This window comes from Cyphellophora attinorum (genome assembly GCF_001299255.1).
Source record: "Cyphellophora attinorum strain CBS 131958 chromosome Unknown Contig4, whole genome shotgun sequence".
NCBI classification, from domain to species: Eukaryota; Fungi; Ascomycota; class Eurotiomycetes; order Chaetothyriales; family Cyphellophoraceae; genus Cyphellophora; species Cyphellophora attinorum.
The window spans coordinates 1,318,924-1,343,141 of record NW_017253232.1 but is presented as its reverse complement, the minus strand read 5'-3'; the positions used below and the strand labels follow the sequence as shown (position 1 = coordinate 1,343,141).

Genomic DNA, 24,218 nt, shown 5'->3' with positions numbered 1-24,218 from the left:
CGTCATGGAAGCCTAAACCACAATGTCGAAGTCGCTAGAGCTTATTGTGCATGCTGTCTCACGCCGGGTTGGGTAAAAGCTTTCGACCTGTGCCCGGTAGGCGGGCGCTGATCAGATTTCAAGACACATCACGCTGGCAGCACTGCCAGTGTAGCCCGTGTCTTGCGGATGGTTGACGTGGATGGCAGCTACAGAGCCAGCAAAGTGGGGAGGGCCACGGAAAGAGCCATTGCTGGGACTCGGAAGCTGGGGGTCGAAAATTGTGCTTACAAGCTTCTCCCAAGCTTCCCAAGCTTTTAGCAAAGTTTGACGACAAAGCGGGCATGTGCGTCGCGCTACTGACAGCTCGAGTCGCAAGCAGGAGCTTCCTTGGGGAAATTTCATGGTGCAAGAGCTGGGCTTTGTCAAGGTCAACAGCGTGTACTTCAACTGTCGCGTTCGATAGACTGCATATATAGGTCCTGTTCAGATCTCCTCCGTTCTTCCCAACAGCCAGCTCAAATGCCGGTATGCCACTCTTGGTTGGAACTCTGGCTGCATATGCCCGCTCTGATATGTCTAGATGAAGGACGAGAGTCAGCAACCTGTTGAGCCTCCAGGAAGCTGGAAGACTTACCTCAACCCACATCAAACCGCGCTCATAGTGCTGTTGCACTTGTTAGCTGGAACATGTGACCGGAAGAACCAGAACCGTAAGACTAGACGTCTCGCCCGATCCAGGTTCATAGGTATACGTACCTGGATGCCCATCACGCCTTGCGCGCCGTCGGTCCCATTTAGACCATTCTCATCGTACACCTCAGCATATTGCAGATCTGGCAGCGTGATGTTGATCGGCGTGCTAGGTCTCTCATCAAAGCCCAACTTGCCGTTCCAGGTCATATTCTGGATTGACAATAGTGTTCCGTTCGTAATGATAATCATGTCGAAGTCACCATTGCCGACCAGCACTCGATTCGTGGCCTCGATGACTTGCGGGAGCACATGCTGAATTGGGTCTGGCGCAAGGTCACCTTCACCTTGAGGTCCGCCAGTGTAGTAGCCATCAACTTCAGGGCCACCAAGGAATACAGGTCCTTTGCATTCCGCCCAGTCGCTGTCGCTTGGGGCGTGCATGGCAGACTTGACGTCGCTACGGTTGAAGTAGGTTTGGTTGTAGACGTTGTCGACGAGCTCGGTGGGGAAGCCGAGGACGTCGGAGAGGAGTGGGCACATTTCGACGATCTCGTAGATGTCGAAGCACGGGTTCACCTGTTGCGAGTGTTAGATTTCTGTGGGATTAGGAGACCTCTGGGTGGGGCTGTTCGGCTTACCTCAAGAAGTGCGTTGTTGGCCATATCAAAAACGTCGCAGCTGGCGTTGGATCCGGAGGTATTGAAGTAGATGGGTGGCTGAACACCAGAGGCGGGGAACGTCAAGTACTTGTCGATGTAGTCAGCATATCCGCAGGACTGATGCAGACTCTCCATTTGCTGCATGAAAGAGTCGTTGAGGTTCAGTATGTTGTTATACTCCATCAGATAAGGCACGGCAACATATTCCTCCTGGATCGCGTTGAAGTCGCCGATGCAAGGATCATATACTAGAGCTCCAGAAAGGTTGTAGTAGGTCGTGTCGTTCTGGTCAAGCATGGCAGCAGAGATGTATGGCACATATCGTCCTGCATACGATTCGCCTGTTACATAGATCTTGTAGTTCTTGATCCCGAAGATGTCCTCCCAGTTTTTGAAGAACTTGATGAAATCCTGAGCGGTCTCATACTGGGAGGTCGCAGTTGCATTGCCTTGGGTGTATCCAGTGCCGACGGGTTGATCAACCTGCAATTATCGTTAGCGGCGACGTCAGAACTAGGTACGGCGAATTTACCCAGAGCATATTTGTCAGGTTTGCCCAGGTGTAGGGGTTCTGAACAGGCGCAAGGGTCCCGGGTTGCCAGGTGAATGGGCCATTCTCTTGGAAGAAGCCCTCCAATGAACTGCAACCAGGTCCACCATTGAGCCAAATCGTGACTTCCTCAACGGAATCACCAAGACTAGGCGCAAAGACGAAGAACAAAGTCCGCGAAGTGTCATTCGAGTCGATTGGGACACTGCCGGAGTACAACTCTCCGATGTCAAAATTGACCTCAGGCAGAGACTCCACAGCGTAAGGCTTGGTGCTGTTGCTCATGAACTTGAAGGACTCGGAGCGCTCTTCGAACGACTTGCGCACGGGCGCTGGCTGGGAGAACTTCTCGAACCGGTAGTTGCGAGCATCGATGCGGTCTCTGAACTTGCCCGCAGACGCTAGTAGCGGCCACACGGCCACGGTGAGTAACGATGCCACTGAGGAGCGCATTTTGCGAAAAGGAAGGCAATAGGTTCTGGACAAGCAGGAGGGGCAGAAGTCTTCAGAAACAGTGCTATGGCAGCTTTATAACTCACCTACATCTCATGCCAGAGCACACGACAGCTGCCACATGCTGGTTCCCCAGAAACCATCCAGACCGGGGAATTGTCCTGGAGATCTGCCATTCAACGTCACAATCAAGCTCATGTCATGGGTTGGTGCTGAACCTTAGCGGTCGCTATCTCGCCACTGATGTATGACCCGAGTGCAAGTGGCCGTCGCTGGCGAGAGGCAAGGTCTATGAGGTGACATGGTGCGGTTCAAGGTTCGTGTCCAGCGCAGGGTAGGTTGGAAATCCGGATATAGCCGCCAGTGTGGCAGAAAACTGAACGGCGACTCAGCGCTGGTCAGCTGTAGTGATGGTGGCAAGACACTCCGGTACCTGCCTGATGCGAGTAGTGTAGGACTGCATGGATTACGCGTTCGAGGCAACAACAGGTAGCGCAGGTCGTCGGAGTCGAGTCAAGCACTGATTAGCGAAAGGCTGCTGGCAATAGAGTTCTTCTGGAAAGTGTAAGGCAAAAGTTGCGTACACAGCTGGCGAAAACACTAGAAGATATACCCGAGATTCCGTTCGATGCAAGCTTGTGTTAGTAGTTCAATCGAATATTGAATATGCTGCAGTACTGTGCAAGCTCCTATCATGAATGAATACTTGCTTGTTCGTTGACACGCGAGAAAATTTGAGGGAGTTGGTCATGTGACACTATGGATCCTAAGCGGGCAGAGAAAACCGTCATGCATCTGTTGAGTGCTCGTCGACGGTAGCTCAGCTCGTTCCTCGTAGAACAGAGCTCGGCAGACATCCGTGAGGCAACCTGATGTAGAATACTTCGTGACTGACCTTGAACTGGCACTCTGAGCTATACGGCGAGCGTGACTTGACCAAGTGCGCCAATCGACACGCTAGGCGCAAACAGCCCCGAGTGTATTTAGGACACTGTGTTGTCTCTAACAGAGAAGTAGCATGAACTGAGGACGAAGAAACCAGCTCGAGACATGGAGAGAGGTAGAGGAGCATTGTAGAGGCCTTGGCGCCAGTTCGAATAAGCTTTTCGGACAGCAGCGCGTCCTCGATTCAAAACATCGAGTCCGAGGCGCGACATCATCATTATTCGTGGAGACCTTTGTATTTCGCGTTCCCACAACACTTAGGCTACATGGTGATTACTTGACCACATGCACAAGTCGGCATACAGTCACGCATAATCGATGCCACGTCCTCCAGCGCGGCGGCGGCAGCTTTCGCGAGGACCGACGCCAAAGAAGCACAGCCCTCGACAGCCCAAGAATGTCATCAGTCCGAACAGCGTCAACCAGATACTCAGCAAGAAGCCCGAAGGACAGCGACTCGATAACAGCGACGACAGCGATGGCCTTGTAACGAAGGGAAACGGCGCGAGGAGAGCCGCATCTCAGCAAGAGGTCTTCGCGTCTGGTGCCGTCGCACGGACTGACAAGCCAAATGCGCATCCCACGCGCGCGCAACGGCGCAAACAAATGCAGAACGCCATGAGCTCACAGTCCAAGTCATCTTCTCCGGCGGCCTCGCGACCAGTCTCTGCAGCCCCTCCACCGAAAGCCGCGCCTGTCTCAACCGCATCGGCCGTACGACCACCACAAGCCCTGCCAGTTAGCAGTCGGACACCACTTCGCGAAGACTCGGTACTGAACGGCATAAGGCCACGGAAACGGCAGAATAGTATACTGCGCAGTCCTGAATTCAACGACTCTACATTGGACAGTAGTCTACTATTACCACAAGACGAAAACTCAGTGCTGGTCCTGCCGAAACACGCATCTGCCACAAACACACCAGCGTCCGCCCCACAAAGCTCTGCATCCAAGAAGCGGAAGCTAGACGTGAACGATGTTCCAGTTGTAGCTCCAACGTCTGCAGCAGACGACCAAGAAACCCAACTTCCAGCCCCACCAAAATCTGTACTCAAGTCTTCGGCCAAGAAGCAGCACCGCCAACATGATCTTGACGACACCACAGATATCATGGCACCACCAATGAGCAGCAGCAGCGAGCACTCGTCGCCTCAGAAGCCTCCACCAGCCAACTCGAAGAAGACGAAGAGTAAACCCGCACCAGTCACTCTCACTACCCAGCAGCTCCAAGCCCAGCTCATGCCGAAGCGCCGCAACAAGCAGCTCCGCGAGCGCAAGACTACCCTCAAAGACTTCGACATCCCATCTGACACTGACCCATCCTCAGAAAACCAGCACGAGGACACGTCATTCCTCGCCCCTAGCAAGCGGAAATCCACCCGTCGTGCGACAACCGCAAATACGTCCAAGAAAATGCAGCCTACCATGCGACGGAAGGGACCACCTGCAGCCTCGACAGAGAGGTCTAAAGCTACCAGGCAGAAGAAACCCACAAAGAGTACGGCACCACCATCTCCTTCTCCTCGCGCTCGATCCCCTGCGGCAGAAGACCATACAAATACATCGGCTAAGTCACCATTACAGCAATCCTCTCCCGTTATAATCGAAGTCGTCCCCACCGCCGACGACAGCGACATTCCCTCATCGCCACCTCAGTCTACTACACGCAACGTACGGAGCACGCGGGCCGGAGTTCGAAGAAAGCAGCTGTCAACTTCGTCCATAGCAAACAAGCGGCAAAATACTGGCTCCCGTCTCCAGCTGTCTTCTCACGCAAGCGCCAAAGGCAGAAGGGGCGGCAAAGTATTGTCCATCGTTGGCGGTGATGTTGAGGCGGATAAGGAGAATACTCCTACTACTGTTGAGGAAGGGGAGAGCGATATCATTGAAGTTCAATTAGGGCGCGGCAATGTGTCTGAATTGAGCGACGATGGGCTGGGTTTGGGCATGAGTGATGGCCTAGATGAGGCGCAGGACGACGACGCCGAGATCACACTGCCGAGTCCGCCACCAGCCAAAAGGCGAAAGGGCGCGACGACAACGACGGCGCCAACGAGGAAGACCTTCGGTGGCAGGTGGGCCGCGATCGATGACTTTGAGATGGACTTCGAAGAGGTCAGTAGGGGGAGCTGGAGCAGTGATCCGCTGGCAAGATGATAGCGAGAGACAGCTCACAAGTGAGTGGTAACAATGGAAAAGTCACGCAGAGCCCTCCCGAACGGAGCATGAAGACAAATTGATTGATTGATCAATTCCATTCAGGCGCCGTGCGGATGCTTTTCTATCCATGGTCTAGCCCATTTGTGCTTACTTGCTTGCATTCAATCGTCATCCGCGTGAAATCCTCCGGGCCAGCTTCTAGCCTCGCCTGTGCAGCACATCATCAGGATGTTCTGCTTGCTGCTCCAGGTCCTCACTTGAAGACCTTGACATCGCCCTCCTTGACCTTTCCGCTGCTGGTGAGACCGCTCATCCGCTCCGTGAATACGCCTTTGACCTTCTCTCCATCCTTGCCCGCAACATTGAGCTTGCTGACCAAATCCGCGAGCTCATCCGGGTCCGTGCTCGCCAAAATCCGATCAACATCATCCAACACAGCATCCACCTGCGCGGCCGAAGCATCCGCTCCACTCGAGAAATAGTTGACGTCCTTGACCGCACCCTTGACCACACGCTTGTTCTTCTTCACAGCAGTCTTGGCCGCCTCCTTGCTCTTCTTCGCGGCATCCTTGTCTGCTTTCGCTTTCTCCTCGTCTTCCTTCTTCTGCTTCTCTGCAGCGGCGGCAGCGGCGGCTTTATCCTCTGCTTCCTTCTTCTCTTTGGCTTCCTTCTCGAGGCGTTTCGCGTTCTTGTTCTTGCTCGCTGCCTGTCGGAATTTCTTGATGCGCTCGTCGTTTTGAAGACAGGTATCTACCGTGTTGCGCAGCCGAGCGGTGTCCTCGGTCTTACGCTTGATGCGGGCATTGCGGTTCTTCTTCTCAATGTGCCGCTTGTGGTCGCGGTCGGCGTTGTCGTCGGGGACGTCCTCGTCGAGGTACTCGAATGAGCGCCAGGAGTCGAAGTTGTACCAGAAGTCGTAGAACTCCTCGACGTCTTCCTTTGTGGATTTATCGTCGCCGATTTTTGGCACGGGCTGTTTGTTGCTGAAGCGGGCCTCGGATTCGAAGAAGGCGTTCCATTTTTTGAAAAAGGATTTGCTGGACGAGGTCATTTCTTTTTTGGTGGGGGGCGCGACGTCGGCGGCTTCGTCGACTGAGTCGAATTGTCGGCGAGTTTTGGGGTCGGTGAGGGTCTCGTGGGCGCGCTGGATGCATTTGAAGAAGGAGTCGTTCTCGGCTTGGCCGGCGGCGGCGCGCTTGTCGGGGTGGTGCTTGAGGACCTTTTTGCGGTGGGCGCGCTTGATTTGCTCGTCGGTTGCGCGGTAGCGGTGTTTTGAGAGGCCGAGGACGGCGTAGTGGTCTTGTCCCTGTAGACATTGTCAGTGCGTGACGGCGTGGTAGTCTGTCTGGGGTGGACTAACCTTCCAATCTTTGGCATCTCGCTGTAGCATTAGAGGGTCTTCCGGTTCGCTGATTTCTCCATCATCGTCGTCTTCTGTCTTCTTCACTTTCGCAAGAGCCTGGATGCGGTCGTCTTCAGAGAAAGTCCGGCCGTGTCGTTGTCTCCGTGCATGCGCCAAGAAGGCCGCGCCGAAAGGCTCGATCTTGCGGTCGATCGCCGGTGATAGAGATCCTATGCTCTTGAAGTTGGGTGTCTTCTCGTCGGACTTCCAGTCCTGGGGTAGGGCTAGGGTCGCCATAGCAAGTCCAATTGTGAAGCGAGTCCTCGTACAGTAGACGTTCTCTTGATGTCTGGCGGAAGCGCTCCCGAACCGATCGCTCGTGGGCTTCTATGAATAGGATAATCGTGCCGCGCCCGGGAATGCAGCACAAGATGAGGAGGACTTCAACAAGATATATCAACTCCCAAAAAAGTTTCAAAATCCAAGAATTCATCATGCCTACGGTCACGGGTAGTGATGAGGAGTGCAGTGCCAAGACGCTAAATCATCTAGCAGAAAAGCAAGTTGTTAAGTGGGAAGAAAGCTAGTCCATAGTTTGACTAGCTCCGTAAATGAGCAGTGAATTCAAGCACCTCTTTCATCTTCTGGACCTACAGGGAGAACTTCATCTAGGAATCTGTGTTGTCCTGTACAACCATTGCAGCAGCTTGTCTGGACCGTATACGACATTCGACCAAGACTACCCTGACATCCTGGACCAGGAAATAAGCATCCAAGATCCCATCTTTCCACTCCTCGACCTCTAACAAGTCAGGCGCCACATTCGATCACATCGACTTTGCCTGGCGCGGCGCAAGGCTTGACCGAGCTCTCCAGCAATTCTGCGCTAGCAACAAACAAGTTGCTCCGTTCACCCACCTCCCGCAAACTAGCGCTTTGCGCCCGGAGGCCCTCAGCAATGGCGCTACCAGCCTACCGTGCCCTCCTCCGCGCCACGCGCATCGCATTCGCCAATGACACCGCCCTCCTGCACAGCTCCCGCGCCCAGATACGGGAAGGCTTTCGGAGCAAGCGATCACTGGAGCCTGGATCGGCGGAAGTGGAAGGGGCGGTAAAGCACGCGGAGGGTGTTGCGGAGGTCTTGCGGACCAATGTTGTGCAGGGGAAGAGGATAGGTGGGGTGGAGGGGGAGGGAGAGGGCGTTTACAGTGAGTTCTACTGATTTTCTTTCGGGTCCTGGGGAGGTGGGAACGGGTCGAGATGTGGGAAAGGGAGCGGTCGATTGGTTGTGCGGCTGATCGAGTGTCCAAATGTGAGGGCGTGATTGCTGACAGCCACTTCTGCAGAGTTGAACATACACAAGGACACCGAGCGAGGGGACAACGACACGGTGAAGAACCCGAGAGGGACGGGTGGGGTAGTCAAGGTCGATACTGGAGGCGCCTGAGAGCCAGGATGTAATCAGGGCATGCGATGGTCCGGATCGCATACAATGGCAACCCTATGGTGGAATTCAAGCGGCACGACTGCATAGCATGGGCTGGGAGACATGTGCAGAGCATGGAGGTGTACTCTGTTGTACTATACTATGATACCCTTTTCGATTCGATGCCAGTGCCGAGGGTCTGCCTTTGAGAAGGCGTGAATATTTATGACGCAACCAGAACGCCTTGCTAAGATGTCGGACGTGACACCGAGACCACTTTGTCCACCTCAGTCACCCGCCAGACTGGCATATTGCACCTCTCTCGATCCTGGAGGAGGCGCCACGACATACGTGCTGTTCTGCTCAGCACCATCCTCGCCCTGTTCACCCGACGCGATCGCCCTTTGCCTACTCTGCGCCTCTTTCACTCCAGCAGCAGTCTGTCTACCCTCCGCGCCCACTCCATCCTCTGATCCCGATCAGTATTATCAAGCGGCTTCGGCTTGCCCCACTTTACGCGCAAAGGACAGCCCTGGATGACGGCTTTCCCCATACAGCTCCCGGCGGCTGCTTCAGCCGCTTCCCGCGTGGCGTAGTTGATGAATGCGCAGTGTGAGCGATGTGAGCAGACGATGGATCGTATCTGGCCGAAGGGTGTGAAGAAGGTGCGGATGGCGTGCTCAGGTAGGTCGTCTTCGACGCCGGTAACGAAGAGAGATGTAATGTTCGGGTCTTGTGGTGGAAGCCAGTCTGATGGCTGAGGAGGGCGGGCGCCGGGTGTGGCTCGTGGTGGTGGGCGTGAGCCAAGCGGTTTGCCGGCGGCTTTTCTGGAGTCGGGTGTTCTCACTGGACCCGGACCGGGACCGTAGCCGGGTTTCCTGGGTTCCGAAGATGAGGATGTGGGTTGTTCTGTCTCTCCGGCGGCTTCTAATCGTCTTTGTTTCTTGTAGTATGGTTCGCTGTTGGCCAGTCGCCGTAGTAAGTCTCGTGCTTTCTCGTCGGTCTTCTCGTAGGCCTCGACGGCGCCTCTGCCCTCTTCTAGTTCCTTTTCGTGCTCTTGAGCGTAGTATTCTCGGTTGATCTCGGACTGTGGACCAGGTGCGACCATCTTGAGCGCGGCATCTCTCACGGTGATGGGCAGACCAAAGGACAGATCGAGCATGCATGACTGGCAGCAGTTCTTCAGTCTAGCGCATGTAAGGCATATCATTGTCCGTTTACTTCTGGCAGTCCTGTCGGCTTTCCACTTGAATACTGTGTATGGTCTGCTGCAAATCTTGCATTCTGCGCCATAGTCTTCCTTCAGCATCTGGACATATGGATTGTCGGGCAGGCAGTCCTCGCAGACGGAGGGAAAGTCGGTGGTCTCCCATCCTGATCGATTCAGGTCTTGCTTGATCTGTGGTTGCGCCATGCCGGGCGAGAGCGGATCAGTGCGTGGGAAGAGGTGAGGTGGGTGAGCGAATATGTCAGGCGGGGAACAATTATCTGTTTCGATGCCGTTAATTTTCGCCGCCCGCTTAGCAAGTGTCCGGCGGCCTCTACGAGTGGTTCGCGCAGCACGAGTCAGGTACGGTGCTTCATAAGGGCAAACACGCAACTCAATCGCGGCTCTTTTTATCCTTGTCTTTTCCGACAACGCCGAGTCGTTCGAGTCTCGCCAAAGCGTTCAGTGGGGATTCAGGCACGCCAATCGGCTGTCTTGATTCGTGTCAACCCATCAAAAAAAGTTGCTTCCGGGTAAGTTAGTTGAGAGCAGACCGTTGCTGGCGGCGCAGTGATACGCCGTCGCGAGATACCCCCTCGCTATCTTCACCGCCGACTCGACTTTTCTCAATACAGTCGTTACTCAAGATCGTCTTGAACAAACTTGTCAGTCCCTCTTTGATCATATCCCCCAGCACATTCAACATGGCGCCCGCCTCGGTGACCTCCACCGCCTCCAACTATGAGCTAGAACGAGAGGACAAGAAACGCGATGCGGCCTTCAACAAGGTCCTCCACGGCAAGAGCGCCCAAAGCAGAGGTGGTCTGTACGCCATGCGTGGCAAGGACGCCGCTGCCAAGAAGGAGGCCGTCGAGGAGTACTTCAAGCACTGGGACAATAAGGCCGCTGCTGTCGAGACCGAGGAGACGCGGAAAGCGCGACGGGACGAGTATGCTACTTTGACTAGACAGTGAGTATTCCACAATAACCAAGAGGGTGTGCATCTGCTGACGTATGTGACCAGCTACTACAACCTCGCAACCGACCTCTACGAATACGGCTGGGGCACCTCCTTCCACTTCTGCCGCTTCGCACACCGCGAGCCCTTCTACCAAGCCATCGCTCGCCACGAGCACTACCTCGCCCTCAAGATGGGCCTCACCGAGAACCAGACTGTGCTAGATGTCGGCTGCGGCGTTGGTGGACCCGGTCGGGAGATCATTAAGTTCACGGGTGCCAAAGTCATGGGCCTGAACAACAACGACTACCAGATTGAGCGAAGCTTGTACTACGCCGCGAAGGAGGGCATTGCAGACAAGTGGGGCGCGACGAAGGGGGATTTCATGCAGATGGATCTGCCGGAGAACAGCTTTGACGCCGTATATGCGATTGAGGCGACCGTGCATGCGCCGAATTTGCAGGGAGTGTATGAGCAGATCTTTCGGGTGTTGAAGCCGGGCGGGGTGTTTGGAGTGTATGAGTGGTTGATGACGGATAAGTATGATAATGATAACCTGGAACATCGCGAGATCAGGTTGGGCATTGAGCAGGGCAACGGCATTTCGAACATGGTTAGAGTGTCTGAAGGCCTCGAGGCGATCCGCGCCGCAGGCTTTGAGCTGGAACTGCACGAGGATCTCGCCGAGCGGGACGACCAGGTGCCCTGGTACTACCCCTTGGCTGGCGACTGGAGATATCTGAGTGGTCCCGGAGATCTGTTCACGATCGGGAGGATGAGTTGGTGGGGTCGGGGTCTCGTGCATAAGTTCATTGGCTTGGGCGAGATGTTGAGGGTCATGCCCAAGGGAACGCAGAAGACGGCTGATAGTCTGGCAAGGACAGCGGACGCTTTGGTAGCTGGTGGTAAGCAGAAGCTGTTCACGCCCATGTATCTCATGGTGGCGCGGAAGCCCAAGGCTTGAGTTAAAAGGGGTCAGATCTGGTGGGGGCGTCTTTCACTGCACAGGGGGTTTCTTCGAAGCGGTCCCGGCGCATTTGTACTAATAGAGCACGAAAAAAGAGAGCAGCGGTCAAGCATATATCAATACGGGGTCTTCGACCGGGAACTCGCGTTCATCTCACGTCTGCTTCTCCCCCATCCATCCCATAATGCCCTCGTAAGCATACCACTGTACTGCGTTCACCACGAAGGCCCGTAAACTACACACCCCAATACCCCTGTAAAAGCCTCTGATTCCTGCCTCCTTCCACACCTCCTTAACCACCTCCCACGTCCTCGGTGGTTTCTCTCTCCCTGTGCCACCCAGCAACCCCTCCCGCTCACTCCCTACATTTCCAGACGGCACCCAGCATTGCACCCTTGTCTTGACAACATCCAACGGGTACACGCTCGCCCACGTGACCACGCCTGCAACTCCGCCCGCCACAACGACCTCCCACCCTTTGAGCTCAGCCCACCAGTCCGGTGTCCGCTGTGCGATGAGGAGGCGCTTACACACTTCATAGCTCCAGAAATACCACCCATATCCAACCGCATCGCGCAGGGAGGTGAGAGTGCCGCCACGGAAGAGCCCCGGTATACCCTCACGCTGGATCGTTGAGCGCGCGACTTGCCATGATGACGACGTCGACGAGCTGCTTCTTGTCTGACCAGCTGCTCCGGCGGAGGTAGGAATTCCAAGCTGGGCACGACACTTGACGTACTCCGACGGCGCGCTGACGATCCACGTGGCCAACCCGCCAACGAAGCCCGCGAGCCAGATATGCGAGAGGGAGCAGCCGGCGAGTTTGGTGGGTGAGGGAGGTGGGTGTGGGGTTAGGTACAGGAGAGTGCGGTTGAAGGTGATGAACAGGAGCTATTCAGGGCGCCGTAGCCGAGGATGGGGGCGGCGCTGCCGCGGAAGTAGGAGGTCAGGGCTCGGATGCCTGGGTTCGGGATGCTATGTGAAGGTGGCGATGATGTTGTGGGCGACGGGGGAGTCGAAGTGGGGAGGGTAGGTGATGTTGAGTTGATCAGGGTCCGTGACGAGAGGCCGGCTTGGGCTTGTACTTTGAGAACGTCAAGGCGGTTGCCGACTAGAATGCCCAGGGCGCCGGAGAGGTAAGAGGCCCAAAAGGTAGAAGACATGTCTGTGGGGTAGGAGGTGAGGAGGGCAGTGGACAGTGGACAGTGATGCTATCGCTGCATGGAGGTTCGTCGTTTGCAATATACGTCGTATTGCTGTGTTGCTTTTATGTTGCCTGGGTCCGAGTTGTACAATTGTGAGACCTGTGACGAGAGTGGTAGTGGTGTGAGATTGGATATAAATAATATCCTGGTACAGAGCTACCTCATAGTTCGATGCTTGGCATCGACTGCACGAGGCAGGAGCGATGGTTTGAGAAGAAGGCCGCAGGCTCTGAAATGTCTTGACTTCGCGAAAACAGGGGACAGGACGGTCTGTTGTTCGTGCTATAATTATTCTAACAGTTTTTGCACTGTTGGCGTCGGAATGAAGACCGGTTGACAAGCTGCATCTTGGACGCTTCTTGTCAACCGGTCTTAGCTGTGCCCATATGTATTGGGCGGAGATTTTCACGGCCAAGCGAAGCTTCGCAGGACTCACATTCGGTTGTCTCGCAATACGATTGGAGCCCTTTGAGCCTCACCCACGCCAAGATCCGTCGCTCAAGAACGTGTTATCCTTCGCCGCGCTTCGCGTCACTGTCTCCCTTTCCCATGATACGCCGTACCTCAAATTCACTCCTCAGGCAAACCTGCTCACCCTCGGGGTCAAGCCCTACGCGCCTCGCGTGCAAATCAGATGATTTGTTGTGGGTAAGTACCAACGCGCTCGGCTGTTGTCACATTCCACGAACTTTTGTGAAAGAACCCTAGCGGCATCAAGTCTATTGGAGGGAAAGGTCTGCCGGCGAGCACCACGCGATTGGCGTTGTCCGTGCGGCGTACTTTAACATCCAGACCACGTCGAATATGGAGCAGCTTGGCACGCGATAGAATGGCGCCTCGTGGGAGGACGACACCGTCCGCCGACAGTCCCAAAGGAGCAGTAGACCTGCAGCGAGATGCTCCTGGTGATCCGTGCCGACGGTCGGATGCTCCATGTCGTCCCCTGCGGTGCATTCAACGGTCAGCCACGATGCCGCAATAACAAGCCTCTCAGGACGAGGCACCCCCACGACCGAACGATCTGCGTCTGTTGACCTGTGTCGGGTCAACGAGCCGCAATGCTACATTTCATCTCGCGACGACCAGCCAGCCACTGTCCCGTCGCTCGGACTGGACAGGAGGTCGAAGCCTTCCCAAACAACCCTGGGTCAGGTTTGATACCCTTTCGTTTCGGCATTGATTTGTTGTTCAGTATCTGCCTTGCTTGTGTTTCTTGTCCCGTCTTGCTGTGCACTTTCATTCTTTTACGGTGTGGCGGCCGAGATGGCGTCCGCAAAGTCCCTCGTTTGGTTTTCGATAACTTCTCTTCTCTTGAGCACAAACAGTGCGCATGCCCAAGGCCTCGTGACAGTCAGCGTCGACAGTCAGGGCAAGCTATGTCCGGCGGCCGCCACTGTTTCTATCTTCCCTGTTCACTACGAAACTTTCGTCAATGCACCTAGTGCGACGATCTATCTCAACGGCGGCAACGTTGTCATCAACAATGGACCGACCTTTTTTGTTACAGACTTCACAACAACTGTAACAGTTACGAATACTGTCACTTCCACCGCCACCAGTGGCGGCAACACGCTCAACCCAGAAATTCAGTCCACGACTGGCTTCTCCCTCCCTTCGTCATCCGCCACTCCCGAGTCTGCAGTCACCGGTTCCGGCACAGAAGCCTCGACAGATGAATCCAACGGTCAGGCCACGAGTACACCGAGCAGCTCAACCGTACGGACCTTCCCAGTCGTATCGCCTCCAAGTACGACGTCCAGCACACGACCACCTATAGAGCCTGGCGTGCCTGAGCCGCGCCTTGCCCTCGGAGAAGGTCTCGACGATGGCCTGGTGAGCGAGATCGACCCATCGAACGCAGTCATTGTAGGCTTCGCGTATAACGGGCCAGCACTCAAGGGAAAGCGCGAAGTGGGAACAGACGCAGCTGCTATTGGCTATGCTGGCTCCCCTAAGGGCGAAACAGCCGACAGATGTGCTTACGCTAAGCGATACTATATCAATGATGGGCAGATGATTGAGCGGGACTCGGAAACCCGAATCGGCAGGAACATCACAGACACCTGGGTCCCATTCGAGTCGACCTTTGACTCAAATAACGCCGGTTCCACATTCTTCTTCGTGGATGGCATCCTGACCTGGGACGTCGCTGGACAAGGTGGTGCGGAATTCTATCAGTGTCCTGATAATCGAATATATGCAGGTTGGATCGGATCTCAGAAAGAGAACTGCTTCGAAGTAATCTTGGGTGGCATCATTAGTTCTGCATGCCCTCGCGACTACTCCGATGACTCTGTCGAAAGCAGCAGTCCTGCAACAGCGGCCCCAACACAAGAGTCGTCATCAACAGCTACAACAAGCCAACCAGTGCCTCCATCCGACCCGACTGCAAGCTTCTCTCCTCTGGCTGCTGAACCAAGCAGTGATCTGAGTAGCTCGCAGCAGGACGAGCTCACGGTCATCTCTACAGGCAAGGCTTCTGTACAAACGGCGGCCCCCTCATCCAGTGGTAATCGACCCACGGGTCCTGCTTCGCAAAGCTTCACAGTCCCAGACTCGAGAACCTCGAGTCCTATACAGAGTCCACTAGCCACTTCTGTACCAATTGTACGGTCCTCGAGCACTGGATCTCAGTCCATCAACAACATCATAACGCAAAGCTACCCGAACTCAGGGACCACTACATTGGCAGCGGTATCGGGCTCCTCAACACGTCTCGCAACCACAAGTCCTTTGTCCAGTCCCATTAGTTCCTCAACGGTACTGGCGTCGTTATCATCGCGAGCGGTATCCTCGGTTTCCGCCTTTGTATCATCTGAGCTTTCGAATATATCGCCGTCAAGAACAGATCAGAGCAGCACTGAATTTGGTGGTGCCGCAACGAGCGGCCGTACGACTGGAGTTGAGACTTCTCGCAGTGGTAAGTCGTTGTGCGCAGCCATTACAAATTTTTGCTGACCGTGTACTTAGGCAGCACGGCTAGCGATGGATCACTCGTGTCTTCGACTGCTATACCAAGTAAGTCTATGATAATGGTCAGTAACACTGTCTCACAAATCACAGCCACTTCGTCGAACTCGAGCACACGATCTACTTTCTCACGGTCTCGTACCCGATCCGACTCATCGAGCTCATCCACAGGGAGCGCTGATCGAAGCACTATCAGTATAGCTTCCAACTCCACGTCATCTGGACGCAGCACGTCGTCTTCCATGACACAGCCTTCGAATGCTTCGAGCATGAACAGGTCGTCGGCTTCACCGACCAGCCAATTCACTGCCACAAGTGCTGTGCAGAGCTCGGCGTCCTCTCCTTCGGGCTCCTCGAAGACGTCGCAGACTACAAGCTCCGCTTCAACTCCGTCATCAACGCAGCCATTAACAGCTTCCTCCCCACCAACCACGAGCTCTCGCATTACTTTGACTTACGCCGCCAGCTCTTCAGACCAAGACGATACGTCGACCTTCACTCCAAGCGAAGCATCGTCTATGACCGAGACTACGTCGACCTCGGACAGTCCATCGTCCTCGCCCACGCCGACCGACGAGGGTATAGTACTCAGGTTAGGTCCCTTTCCCGGAGATCCTCCCGATTCGATGCGTACGCCTCCATCCGACCGCACGATGCGAGCGCCTGCCTCCAACCGAATGATGCTAGCGCCTGCCGCCGTCGGAGTGTCCAGACGTTCTCGCTCCCTAGTCAAAAGAGATTATTATCTATACGTGGCTTTCGATGATGAGGGGATGAGCATCCTTGTACTTGACAAAAGTCAAGCTGCGTGTTCACCGTGACAGAAGATGGGGATCTACAAACTGTGACAGATGACGGCGAAGTACAATTTGTGACATTTGCTCCTCCCACGGAAGATGGCGGCTCAGGCTTCCAGCTTCAGCTCGTCGATGATCCTCCGTCTGCCACAGCGCCTGATGACCCCACCGATCCCGATGGTCCGGGCAATTCGGGAAGTACTCCCACATTATCGTTCGCCATCAACCTAGATGGTGAATTGGACATTACAGGAATCAAGCAGTTTGCTGCAACCGAAGATGGGACGCTATACGTTGTACCCGAAGGCACAGACGAGGATGGCAACGAGTATCAAGCTCCAGAAGAGGCACAAGCAGTCGAGGTCGCGGCTGAGGCTCCGCCACCACCAGATCCAGTGACCACGACGGAGGCATTGTCAGAAACTACGGGTTTCACTACATCTACAGAAGTGCCGACTGATACTCCAGCGGACGTCACCTCAACTACGTCGGACGATATCGCGGAGACCTCTTCGTCCGCTGGCACAACAGATTCACCGGCTGAGGCGACTTCTACGGAGAGCTTGCCCGCAGAGGACGCTTCAACTTCGAGTACTGATAGCACAACAACTTCCGAGGCACAAGAATCGTTAACCGATCTGGCTGACAGCACCACTACAGCCACAGTTGAGGACGAGGCCACTTCGATGGCGACAAGCGAAACTATCGACAGTACAAGCGACTCCTTTGCGCCTGTTACAACGTCAACAGCAAGCCCCGAAAGCGTTTCTACAGACACGCTGGTTGACACTACACCCGGTACGTCTCCTCTCATTGATGTTCCCTCACCCACCCCTATAGAGGAAGCCACCCCCGTGGTCACGACGAACGAAGGCCCGACCGCGGATGTTACCACAGATGATGGCACGAGCCCGGTCATCACTATAGATGAAGGCACGAGCACGAGCTCTTCAGAAGATTCTCAAACGATTGTCCCAGAGTCGACATTGAGCGGCAGCGGCTTGTCGTCGGCGGACGGAGGTTCTGCTGTAGCAAGCGCTCCGAGTAGCTCGAATGACGCCTCAGAAGCCACGTCAACAGATGCCATTGATAGCCCGAGCGGCAGCGAGTCCGAGACGGCATGGGTGTCCACCACTGCCACAGCTTCTGCCTTCACTACATCGGAAGGAGCAGAGTATTCCAGCACCTCAGCTCAAGCCATTGCTGCGGAGTCCATCACGAGCGATCTCTTCAGCTCGACCGAGCTGTTGAGCGAGGTCTCTCCTTCTCCAAGCGTCTCGCAATCGTCCCTTGACGAGGGTACGAGCTCGGTCGTCACAGAAAGCTCTACGGGTGCGGAGATATCAGCTACGGCAGACATTTCGAGCTTCACTACCACTGAGACACCGTCTGCTGATGCGGTTCCAAGCGTGACCGTTTCTGGAAGCTCGAGTTCTCCGGAACCTTCGACCGCGCCAGACTCGGCCAGCTCAACTGCGACCGGAGCCTTCGATGTCGACGCATCTGCTTCCGAAAGCCCCAGCACTGTACAGACTTCACCAAGCAGCTATTTTGAGGAACCGATCACATCCACTTCGGAATCCTTGCAGTTCCTAGAATCAGCTACTCCCAGCAGTGATGAGGTAACGAGTACCACATCGACGAGCGAAAACTTGGGTACTTTGGAAGGATCTAGCACAACTGAAGCTGTAGCTATCAGCTCTTCGGATTTGTCGACCACAAGTCCTGGAGAATCTTCCAGCATGGAGCAGAGTACAGCTTCTGGAGACTACGCCACATCAGCACCCAGTGACTTTTCAATCGCTACATCATCCGAATCGCTTTCTACGAGTACCTCGCCGTTCTCCAGCCCTGTTGTCAGCCAAGGTCCGGACACAACTTCGCCATCTACATCGACCACGTATGCAATCGATAGCTCGAGCACAAGCGCTGACGATTCCGCAGTAGTAACGACGATCTATACTTCTGCTACAGATACGACTCCTGATCCAGAACAATTTCAGCCTACCTCGTCGTCAGCGAGCTCTTCAACAGCGCCTCTGAGTGATGATTTGACCTATAATTCGGAGAGCACCTCGTTTTCTTCTTCGGCTGATGCGGAAACTCTTTATTCATCAGCTAGTGGCGCGGATAAGACAACTCCGTCCACAAGTGACGCTGAAGCCACAAGCTTGACAACGATAAGTTCTGACTTGCTGTCATCGAGCGATATCGTCACCACTGTCTCATCTGCGAGCGACGTTGCCATATCATCGACTAGCGATGCTGGCGGCTTCGAGGTCTCAACAAGCACCGTCACATCTTCGATAGACGAACAAGAGACGACAACCACGTCCGCAGCTGAGACTGATTCGATCACCTCGACTAGTGACGCCAGCACCGCGTTCTTGACAACTGAGGGTGTGACGACGAGCGTTCTCCCCACTGATTCTTCAACTGTCGAATCAGTGAGCGTGGACGAGACAACGACCTTCTCGCGGACGCAAGATGACACAGCTACTTCCACCGCCAGTGAAGGTGTCACTTTAACAACGTTTTCAAGCGAGACCGAGACAACGAGAACATCATCGACGGACGTGAGTGTCAGTTCCACGTCGCTGGCAGGTGATGAGGGTGCCACAAGTACATCATCTAGCGAAGTCGACCCTGTGACTTCGCTTGCGACTTCTAGTGCCTCAACTACATCAGCCGCCACACAAGATGACGCCACAACGTCCTCAGCTGGTGAGAGTGACACAACATCGTCGTCAGCAAGCGACGAGTCAACCTCTTCGTTGCCCACGAGTGAGACAATCACTTCCTCGGCCGAGAGCGGTGACATGAGCATATCAGCTTCGTTTGCAAGTTCTTTGACGTCGCTTTTCAGCACAACACCTGAAGTGACGACGTCCGACGAGTCCACAGCGTCAGAGTCTACCACGGAAGCGGAATTGTCAACCCAGGCTACTGCCACAAGTGAGTAATCTCTCTACTCAGTCCGAGAATCGCACACTAATTACGCTCCAGCCACAGAAGAAGGTCAGTGTTGTCCAGCATTCCAGCTTCGTTACGCAGAGCCAGATTGGGGAGACATGTTCATGCTCCGTCAATACCTTAGCGGTGCAAGAGCCCGGAAGTTGGCCCTGAAGACCTTTAGACGCTATATGCAGACGAGCGACTTTCCTATTGCACTAGTGGACTTACACAAGCGATCACCAGCACACAAGTCCCCACTTGATTAATCCCTGCACTGTGTCCAGTCGTGTGTTGGTATCTCTGTGTATAATGAATGCTGACAAATGCACCTCAGTGTCGACGGAATCGAGCATGACAGCGATGAGTACAGCTCTGCCTACTGCCTCCGCAGGTGAGACAAGTGCTACCTCGGAAGCAAGCACTGAAAGCTCTACTACTCCGAGCGAGGAGGCAATCTCTACATCGGAAACAAGCACCGAGAGTCCGACGACCTCAAGCGACGCGACAAGCTCTGCAACGAGTACAGCTGATTATGCTTCCTCCATGGGCGAGACCAGCTCTACCTCAGACACAAGCACCGAAGACGTCACGACCTCGAGTGATTCCTCGACCTCTGCGACGAGTACAGCTGAGGCTACTCCCTCCGCAGACGAGACAAGTTTTACGTCGGAAGCAACCACTGAAAGTCCAACAACTGCGAGTGACTCGACGACATCTGCAACCAGTACAGCTGATTATGCTACTTCTGCAGAAGGGACCAGCTCAACCTCAGAAGCAAGCACCGAAAACCTGGTGTCCACAAGCGATGCTATGACCTCTGCAACGAGCACAGCTGACTATAGTTTCTCAACAGACGAGACCAGCTCTACCACAGAGGCAAGCACCATCGATGCAAGTACCGCGGATACGAGCACCACGGACACAAGCTCTATAGACGCAAGCACCACTGATGCTAGCACCACCGACGCAAGCACCACAGATGCTAGCACTGTGGACGCTAGCACCACAGATGCCAGCACCACGGACGCAAGCTCTATAGACGTAAGCACCACAGGTGCTAGCACTACAGACGCGAGCACCACAGAGGCGAGCACCACCGAGTTGAGCACCACCGAGTTGAGCACTAGCGAGCTGAGCACCACGGAGGCGAGCACCACGGAGGACAGCACCACGGAGGCAAGCACCACGGATAGAAGTACCGTGGAAGCAAGTACCGAAAGCCAGACGACCACGAGCAATTCCTCGCCCTCTGCAACTTCGACTGAGGGCAATGTGTCTGCCTCGACAACTGAGCTTGCCGCCTCTACTACGGAGCCCAGCCTCAGCACTTCTGAAAGTACGTCAGACGCAGCACAGAGCTCGACAGAGACGTCTGAAGCGCTTACCACCGAGACGACGGCATCGCAGGAGTCCACATCGCGCTTCGAGATCTCGTCTATGACGACTTCTGCAACACAAAACCCATCATCAAGTACTAACGATATGACCACAGATCTGACCACAAGCACGCCGACATCTCAGGACTCGACAACGAGCACTGAGACGACGACACTGCAAAATTCGGCACCGAGCTCCTACAGAGTGACGACGTCAGCAGATGCCACCACGGAGAGTACAGCGGCAATTACGGCAGAGACCACGGCAGAGACCACGGCTGAGACCACGCAGGCGACTACACCCGAGACTACAGCAGAGATTACGACAGCGACTACACCCGAGACTACAGCAGGGACTACGATAGCGACTACACCCGAGACTACAGCAGGGACTACGATAGCGACTACACCCGAGACTACAATAGAGACTACGCTGGCGACTACACCTGAGACCACAGCAGAGACTACAGCTACTACAGCAGACACTACGGCTACTACGGCAGGAACTACGCCAGAGACTACACTAGAGACCACGCCCGAGACCACAGCTACTACACCAGAGACGACAGCTACTACACCAGAGACTACAGCTACTACGGCAGAGACGACAGCTACTACAGCAGAGACTACAGCTACTACACCGGAGACCACAGCTACTACAGCAGAGACAACGCAAGAGAGCACAGCAGAGACCACAGCTACTACAGCAGAGACTACGCAAGAGACCACAGCAGAGACTACAGCTACTACAGCAGAGACTAGCACAAGCGTAACGTCGACCGAAAGTAGCAGTCCGACTCCTGAGCTTGTGGACGGAGACCGTGTATACATCGTGGTAAACACAGCGCCGTCGAAGGCGAAGCGAGCCGCTCTGTTGGCTAAGCGTGCAGTGTCCTACGTTCATTTAGACAACGCAGGTGTCGCTACTCTTGTTGATGACCTAGCCTCTGCCACCATCTTTACGGTAGACGACCAAGGAAACCTAAGGTTCGGCAGCAAATTCGCCGGAACTAACGCTGGAAGTGGAGCAGGACAGGTACAGCTATACGATTCAGCTCCCAGCAGTCCTCTCAAGGGCAACGCGATACGTAATGGCTCGGCACGCTTCTGCTCCAGTAATTCAGACTTCTTTGTCGTGGTCAGTGATGATGGCCAAGGAAGCTGCACCGAAGTCTCTGTCGCTGCTCCACTGGCTCCAATAGCTTCCGCAGTCTCTTCAGGGAGCAGCAGCTCGTCGGCTCTCGTGGCGAGTTCGACTACAGCAGAGCCTACCACGACCATAGCGCTCACTACTATGACTATAGCGCCTACTACTACGACCATAGCGTCTACTGCTACAACTGTAGTGCCAACTACAACCGCAGAGCCTACTATTACGACTATAGCGCCCACTACTACGACTATAGTGCCAACTACAACCGCAGAGCCTACTACTACGACCATAGCGCCCACTACTACAACTATAGCGCCTACTACGACCGCGGAGCCCACTACGGCCACAACAATCACAACAACCACGTTCGACCTGGATGCGTCGCTCGCATTCGCCAATCGATGGGCGCCCAACTTCCGCTCTACGATAACGGTAATGCCCTCTCAATCTGCAAACATCCTATGCAGGGGCGACAACGTCAAATTTACTGGCGGTTCGCTGAGCTCTATCGCGCAGCCCACCCCGATAAATGCTGGAAGCTACCACGGCAGGAAAGTGGCTTTCGATAGCAGGCCCAACAAAATCTTCGCCATTCTTTGCAATGAACGTGCAGTCAATACTGCCGCTACCGCTACGGTAAGTCTGAACTGTTGACTCAACCTTACAGAGTGGATGCTTACACAGCGTTTAGTTACCCTTCGGGACCACTACCGTCAACGGCATTGCCTCGTCGGTCATACCATTCGAGTCCTGCATCCAATCTTGTGGAGATTACACGCCGCCAGCAACCTCCAGCACCAGCTGTGTTGGGGTGGTCTGGGTCGCGACTGCCCAGACTCCCAGTAACGCTGAGCCGTCCCTCGGTAGATGTGTAGGTTCTGTATCCTATCAGGCTGAAAAGTAAGTCATTGAAGGGTCTCGCTGGGTGTGCCGCATCACTGACACATGATAGTCCACCCCCAGTTGACGGTGCGGCGGGGTCAAACACCCAAGACCAAGTGCGCGGCGCGCGTCTTCTCGACTCTGCAGTGCCCAACAGGGGCAGAGTGAACGACGCTATTTACTTCCAGTCCAATGTATTGGGCGTCGATCTGAGCTTATGCGGAACAGACGGGAGATACGATGGAGCCTGGGTGAATGTCCAACAGAGGTTGGGCGCTTTCAGAGCTGGAAACAGCATGTCTTGGTTGATATCGTGTAGCAAGGATCAGAGCTTTGCCGGAACCACAGCGTTCACAGATGTCAACGACAGATGGACGCGCACCTCAGCTGGAGGCTTGAATCAACCCGGTCCGGGTCCAAAGACGGCGGACGACTGTCTCCGCATGTGTGCTTGGATTCAAAGGGAGGGCGGCGGCACCACCACCTGCAAATCCTGGGAATGGGGCCCGCCCACGAGTGGTGCGACACCAGAGTGCAGACTGTGGCAAAACCGTGGTCAGGAACGACGCTCACGCTGGCTGACTCTGCTAAGAAGGCTTATTACTCGCTTCTGGAGGATTGGCTGCCGGCGAGGCAAACTTCAATGCTTTGACATCCTGGAAGCGAAGTATCTTCGATCAAGGAGCCATTGGACGCTACAAGCGGGATCTATGGGCTGAAGAACGCAGCGAAGACTGGATGAAGCCGGATCTAGTCCTTCCAGGGTAGCAGAAGACCCGTTTGGAGTCATGTTCACTCGCTTCAACGAAAAGAGCCACGGTTCTGCGAGAAGTATTTTCTTCGAGACGTGCCAGCTTGCTACTTTCTAGCAAGGATTGGATTAATGCGCTAAAGAACTCAAGCGTCAAGTGTAGAGGCTAGATCTCAATGCATACAATCGTTGCCCAGTGTATCTATGGAATTCTAAGATGGCGCACTTCAAAATGTACTGTAGGCTTACGCTACAGCCTCCGCTCTGGCCGACAGGCGCAATACTTGTGTGACAATGCTCGGGGAATGCTGAGACGCCGTTGCGATCAAGTCGACCACGCGAGGGTTCCCCCATACCATCATCGTCAGTCGGTCAGGTCTCAGATCCAGATATCTGCGGGTACGACGCTCACAGACATTCTGTCGACGTTGCGTTGGCTGGCACGTATTGCATGTAGCTGGTCCCGAACCGTGGTAGAGGCCATACCATACGCGTAGTGGATCCAATGCCATCGTAATGGCGCAGGCGTGAGCCATTTTAAAGCAAGCTTGATCGCTGACTAGGCGTCGAGCAGGCAGCTGTTTCACGCTCAGCGGCACCTCTGCATCGTGCTGGCTGCCGAGCACAAATCAAATATTCCGGGACAGATCAGAGTTCCACCGTGGCCTTCTCTTCTCGGACCGAAGTTCGAGTGGATTCGTGTCGCCAATCCAGCTTGCTCGGAGTTGGAGACTTTGCAAGCCCCCTGGATTCGGTCAAGTCTTGATTCTTGGAGCCCCCAGCTTGC

The 24,218-nt window shown here is 54.8% G+C and overlaps 9 protein-coding genes across 9 annotated transcripts; 5 read left to right on the top strand and 4 right to left on the bottom strand.

Annotated features, from left to right (window-relative positions):
• Window positions 1-465: 465 nt before the first annotated feature.
• Window positions 466-2,337, bottom strand: AB675_6625 (Serine-type carboxypeptidase F; the record flags this gene model as incomplete). The annotated part of the gene is made up of 5 exons (XM_018146929.1): window positions 466-558; window positions 617-646; window positions 739-1,251; window positions 1,314-1,817; window positions 1,867-2,337. The coding sequence occupies 5 exons, from the start codon at window positions 2,335-2,337 to the stop codon at window positions 466-468; spliced, it is 1,611 nt and encodes a 536-aa protein (XP_018004160.1).
• A 1,263-nt stretch (window positions 2,338-3,600) lies between these two features.
• AB675_6624 (uncharacterized protein) lies at window positions 3,601-5,439 on the top strand (the record flags this gene model as incomplete). The annotated part of the gene is made up of 1 exon (XM_018146928.1): window positions 3,601-5,439. One exon carries the CDS (start codon window positions 3,601-3,603, stop codon window positions 5,437-5,439), a length of 1,839 nt encoding a protein of 612 aa, XP_018003957.1.
• Window positions 5,440-5,695: 256 nt separating this feature from the next.
• On the bottom strand, window positions 5,696-7,081 carry AB675_6623 (Zuotin; the record flags this gene model as incomplete). Its single annotated transcript, XM_018146927.1, has 2 exons — window positions 5,696-6,748; window positions 6,803-7,081. 2 exons carry the CDS (start codon window positions 7,079-7,081, stop codon window positions 5,696-5,698), a joined length of 1,332 nt encoding a protein of 443 aa, XP_018004025.1.
• Window positions 7,082-7,742: 661 nt separating this feature from the next.
• On the top strand, window positions 7,743-8,231 carry AB675_6622 (Mitochondrial zinc maintenance protein 1, mitochondrial; the record flags this gene model as incomplete). The annotated part of the gene is made up of 2 exons (XM_018146926.1): window positions 7,743-7,992; window positions 8,131-8,231. 2 exons carry the CDS (start codon window positions 7,743-7,745, stop codon window positions 8,229-8,231), a joined length of 351 nt encoding a protein of 116 aa, XP_018004131.1.
• Window positions 8,232-8,497: 266 nt separating this feature from the next.
• On the bottom strand, window positions 8,498-9,624 carry AB675_6621 (Pre-mRNA-splicing factor slt11; the record flags this gene model as incomplete). The annotated part of the gene is made up of 2 exons (XM_018146925.1): window positions 8,498-8,677; window positions 8,728-9,624. The coding sequence occupies 2 exons, from the start codon at window positions 9,622-9,624 to the stop codon at window positions 8,498-8,500; spliced, it is 1,077 nt and encodes a 358-aa protein (XP_018003892.1).
• A 497-nt stretch (window positions 9,625-10,121) lies between these two features.
• Window positions 10,122-11,339, top strand: AB675_6620 (Sterol 24-C-methyltransferase erg-4; the record flags this gene model as incomplete). The annotated part of the gene is made up of 2 exons (XM_018146924.1): window positions 10,122-10,387; window positions 10,442-11,339. 2 exons carry the CDS (start codon window positions 10,122-10,124, stop codon window positions 11,337-11,339), a joined length of 1,164 nt encoding a protein of 387 aa, XP_018003963.1.
• A 156-nt stretch (window positions 11,340-11,495) lies between these two features.
• Window positions 11,496-12,505, bottom strand: AB675_6619 (Mitochondrial carnitine carrier; the record flags this gene model as incomplete). Its single annotated transcript, XM_018146922.1, has 2 exons — window positions 11,496-12,233; window positions 12,428-12,505. The coding sequence occupies 2 exons, from the start codon at window positions 12,503-12,505 to the stop codon at window positions 11,496-11,498; spliced, it is 816 nt and encodes a 271-aa protein (XP_018003882.1).
• A 1,305-nt stretch (window positions 12,506-13,810) lies between these two features.
• Window positions 13,811-21,095, top strand: AB675_6618 (uncharacterized protein; the record flags this gene model as incomplete). Its single annotated transcript, XM_018146921.1, has 7 exons — window positions 13,811-15,467; window positions 15,518-15,582; window positions 15,714-16,101; window positions 16,342-19,269; window positions 19,321-19,332; window positions 19,604-20,881; window positions 20,938-21,095. 7 exons carry the CDS (start codon window positions 13,811-13,813, stop codon window positions 21,093-21,095), a joined length of 6,486 nt encoding a protein of 2,161 aa, XP_018003812.1.
• Window positions 21,096-22,233: 1,138 nt separating this feature from the next.
• AB675_6617 (uncharacterized protein) lies at window positions 22,234-23,448 on the top strand (the record flags this gene model as incomplete). Its single annotated transcript, XM_018146920.1, has 4 exons — window positions 22,234-22,434; window positions 22,490-22,698; window positions 22,751-23,199; window positions 23,276-23,448. 4 exons carry the CDS (start codon window positions 22,234-22,236, stop codon window positions 23,446-23,448), a joined length of 1,032 nt encoding a protein of 343 aa, XP_018003806.1.
• Between the last annotated feature and the right edge of the window lie 770 nt (window positions 23,449-24,218).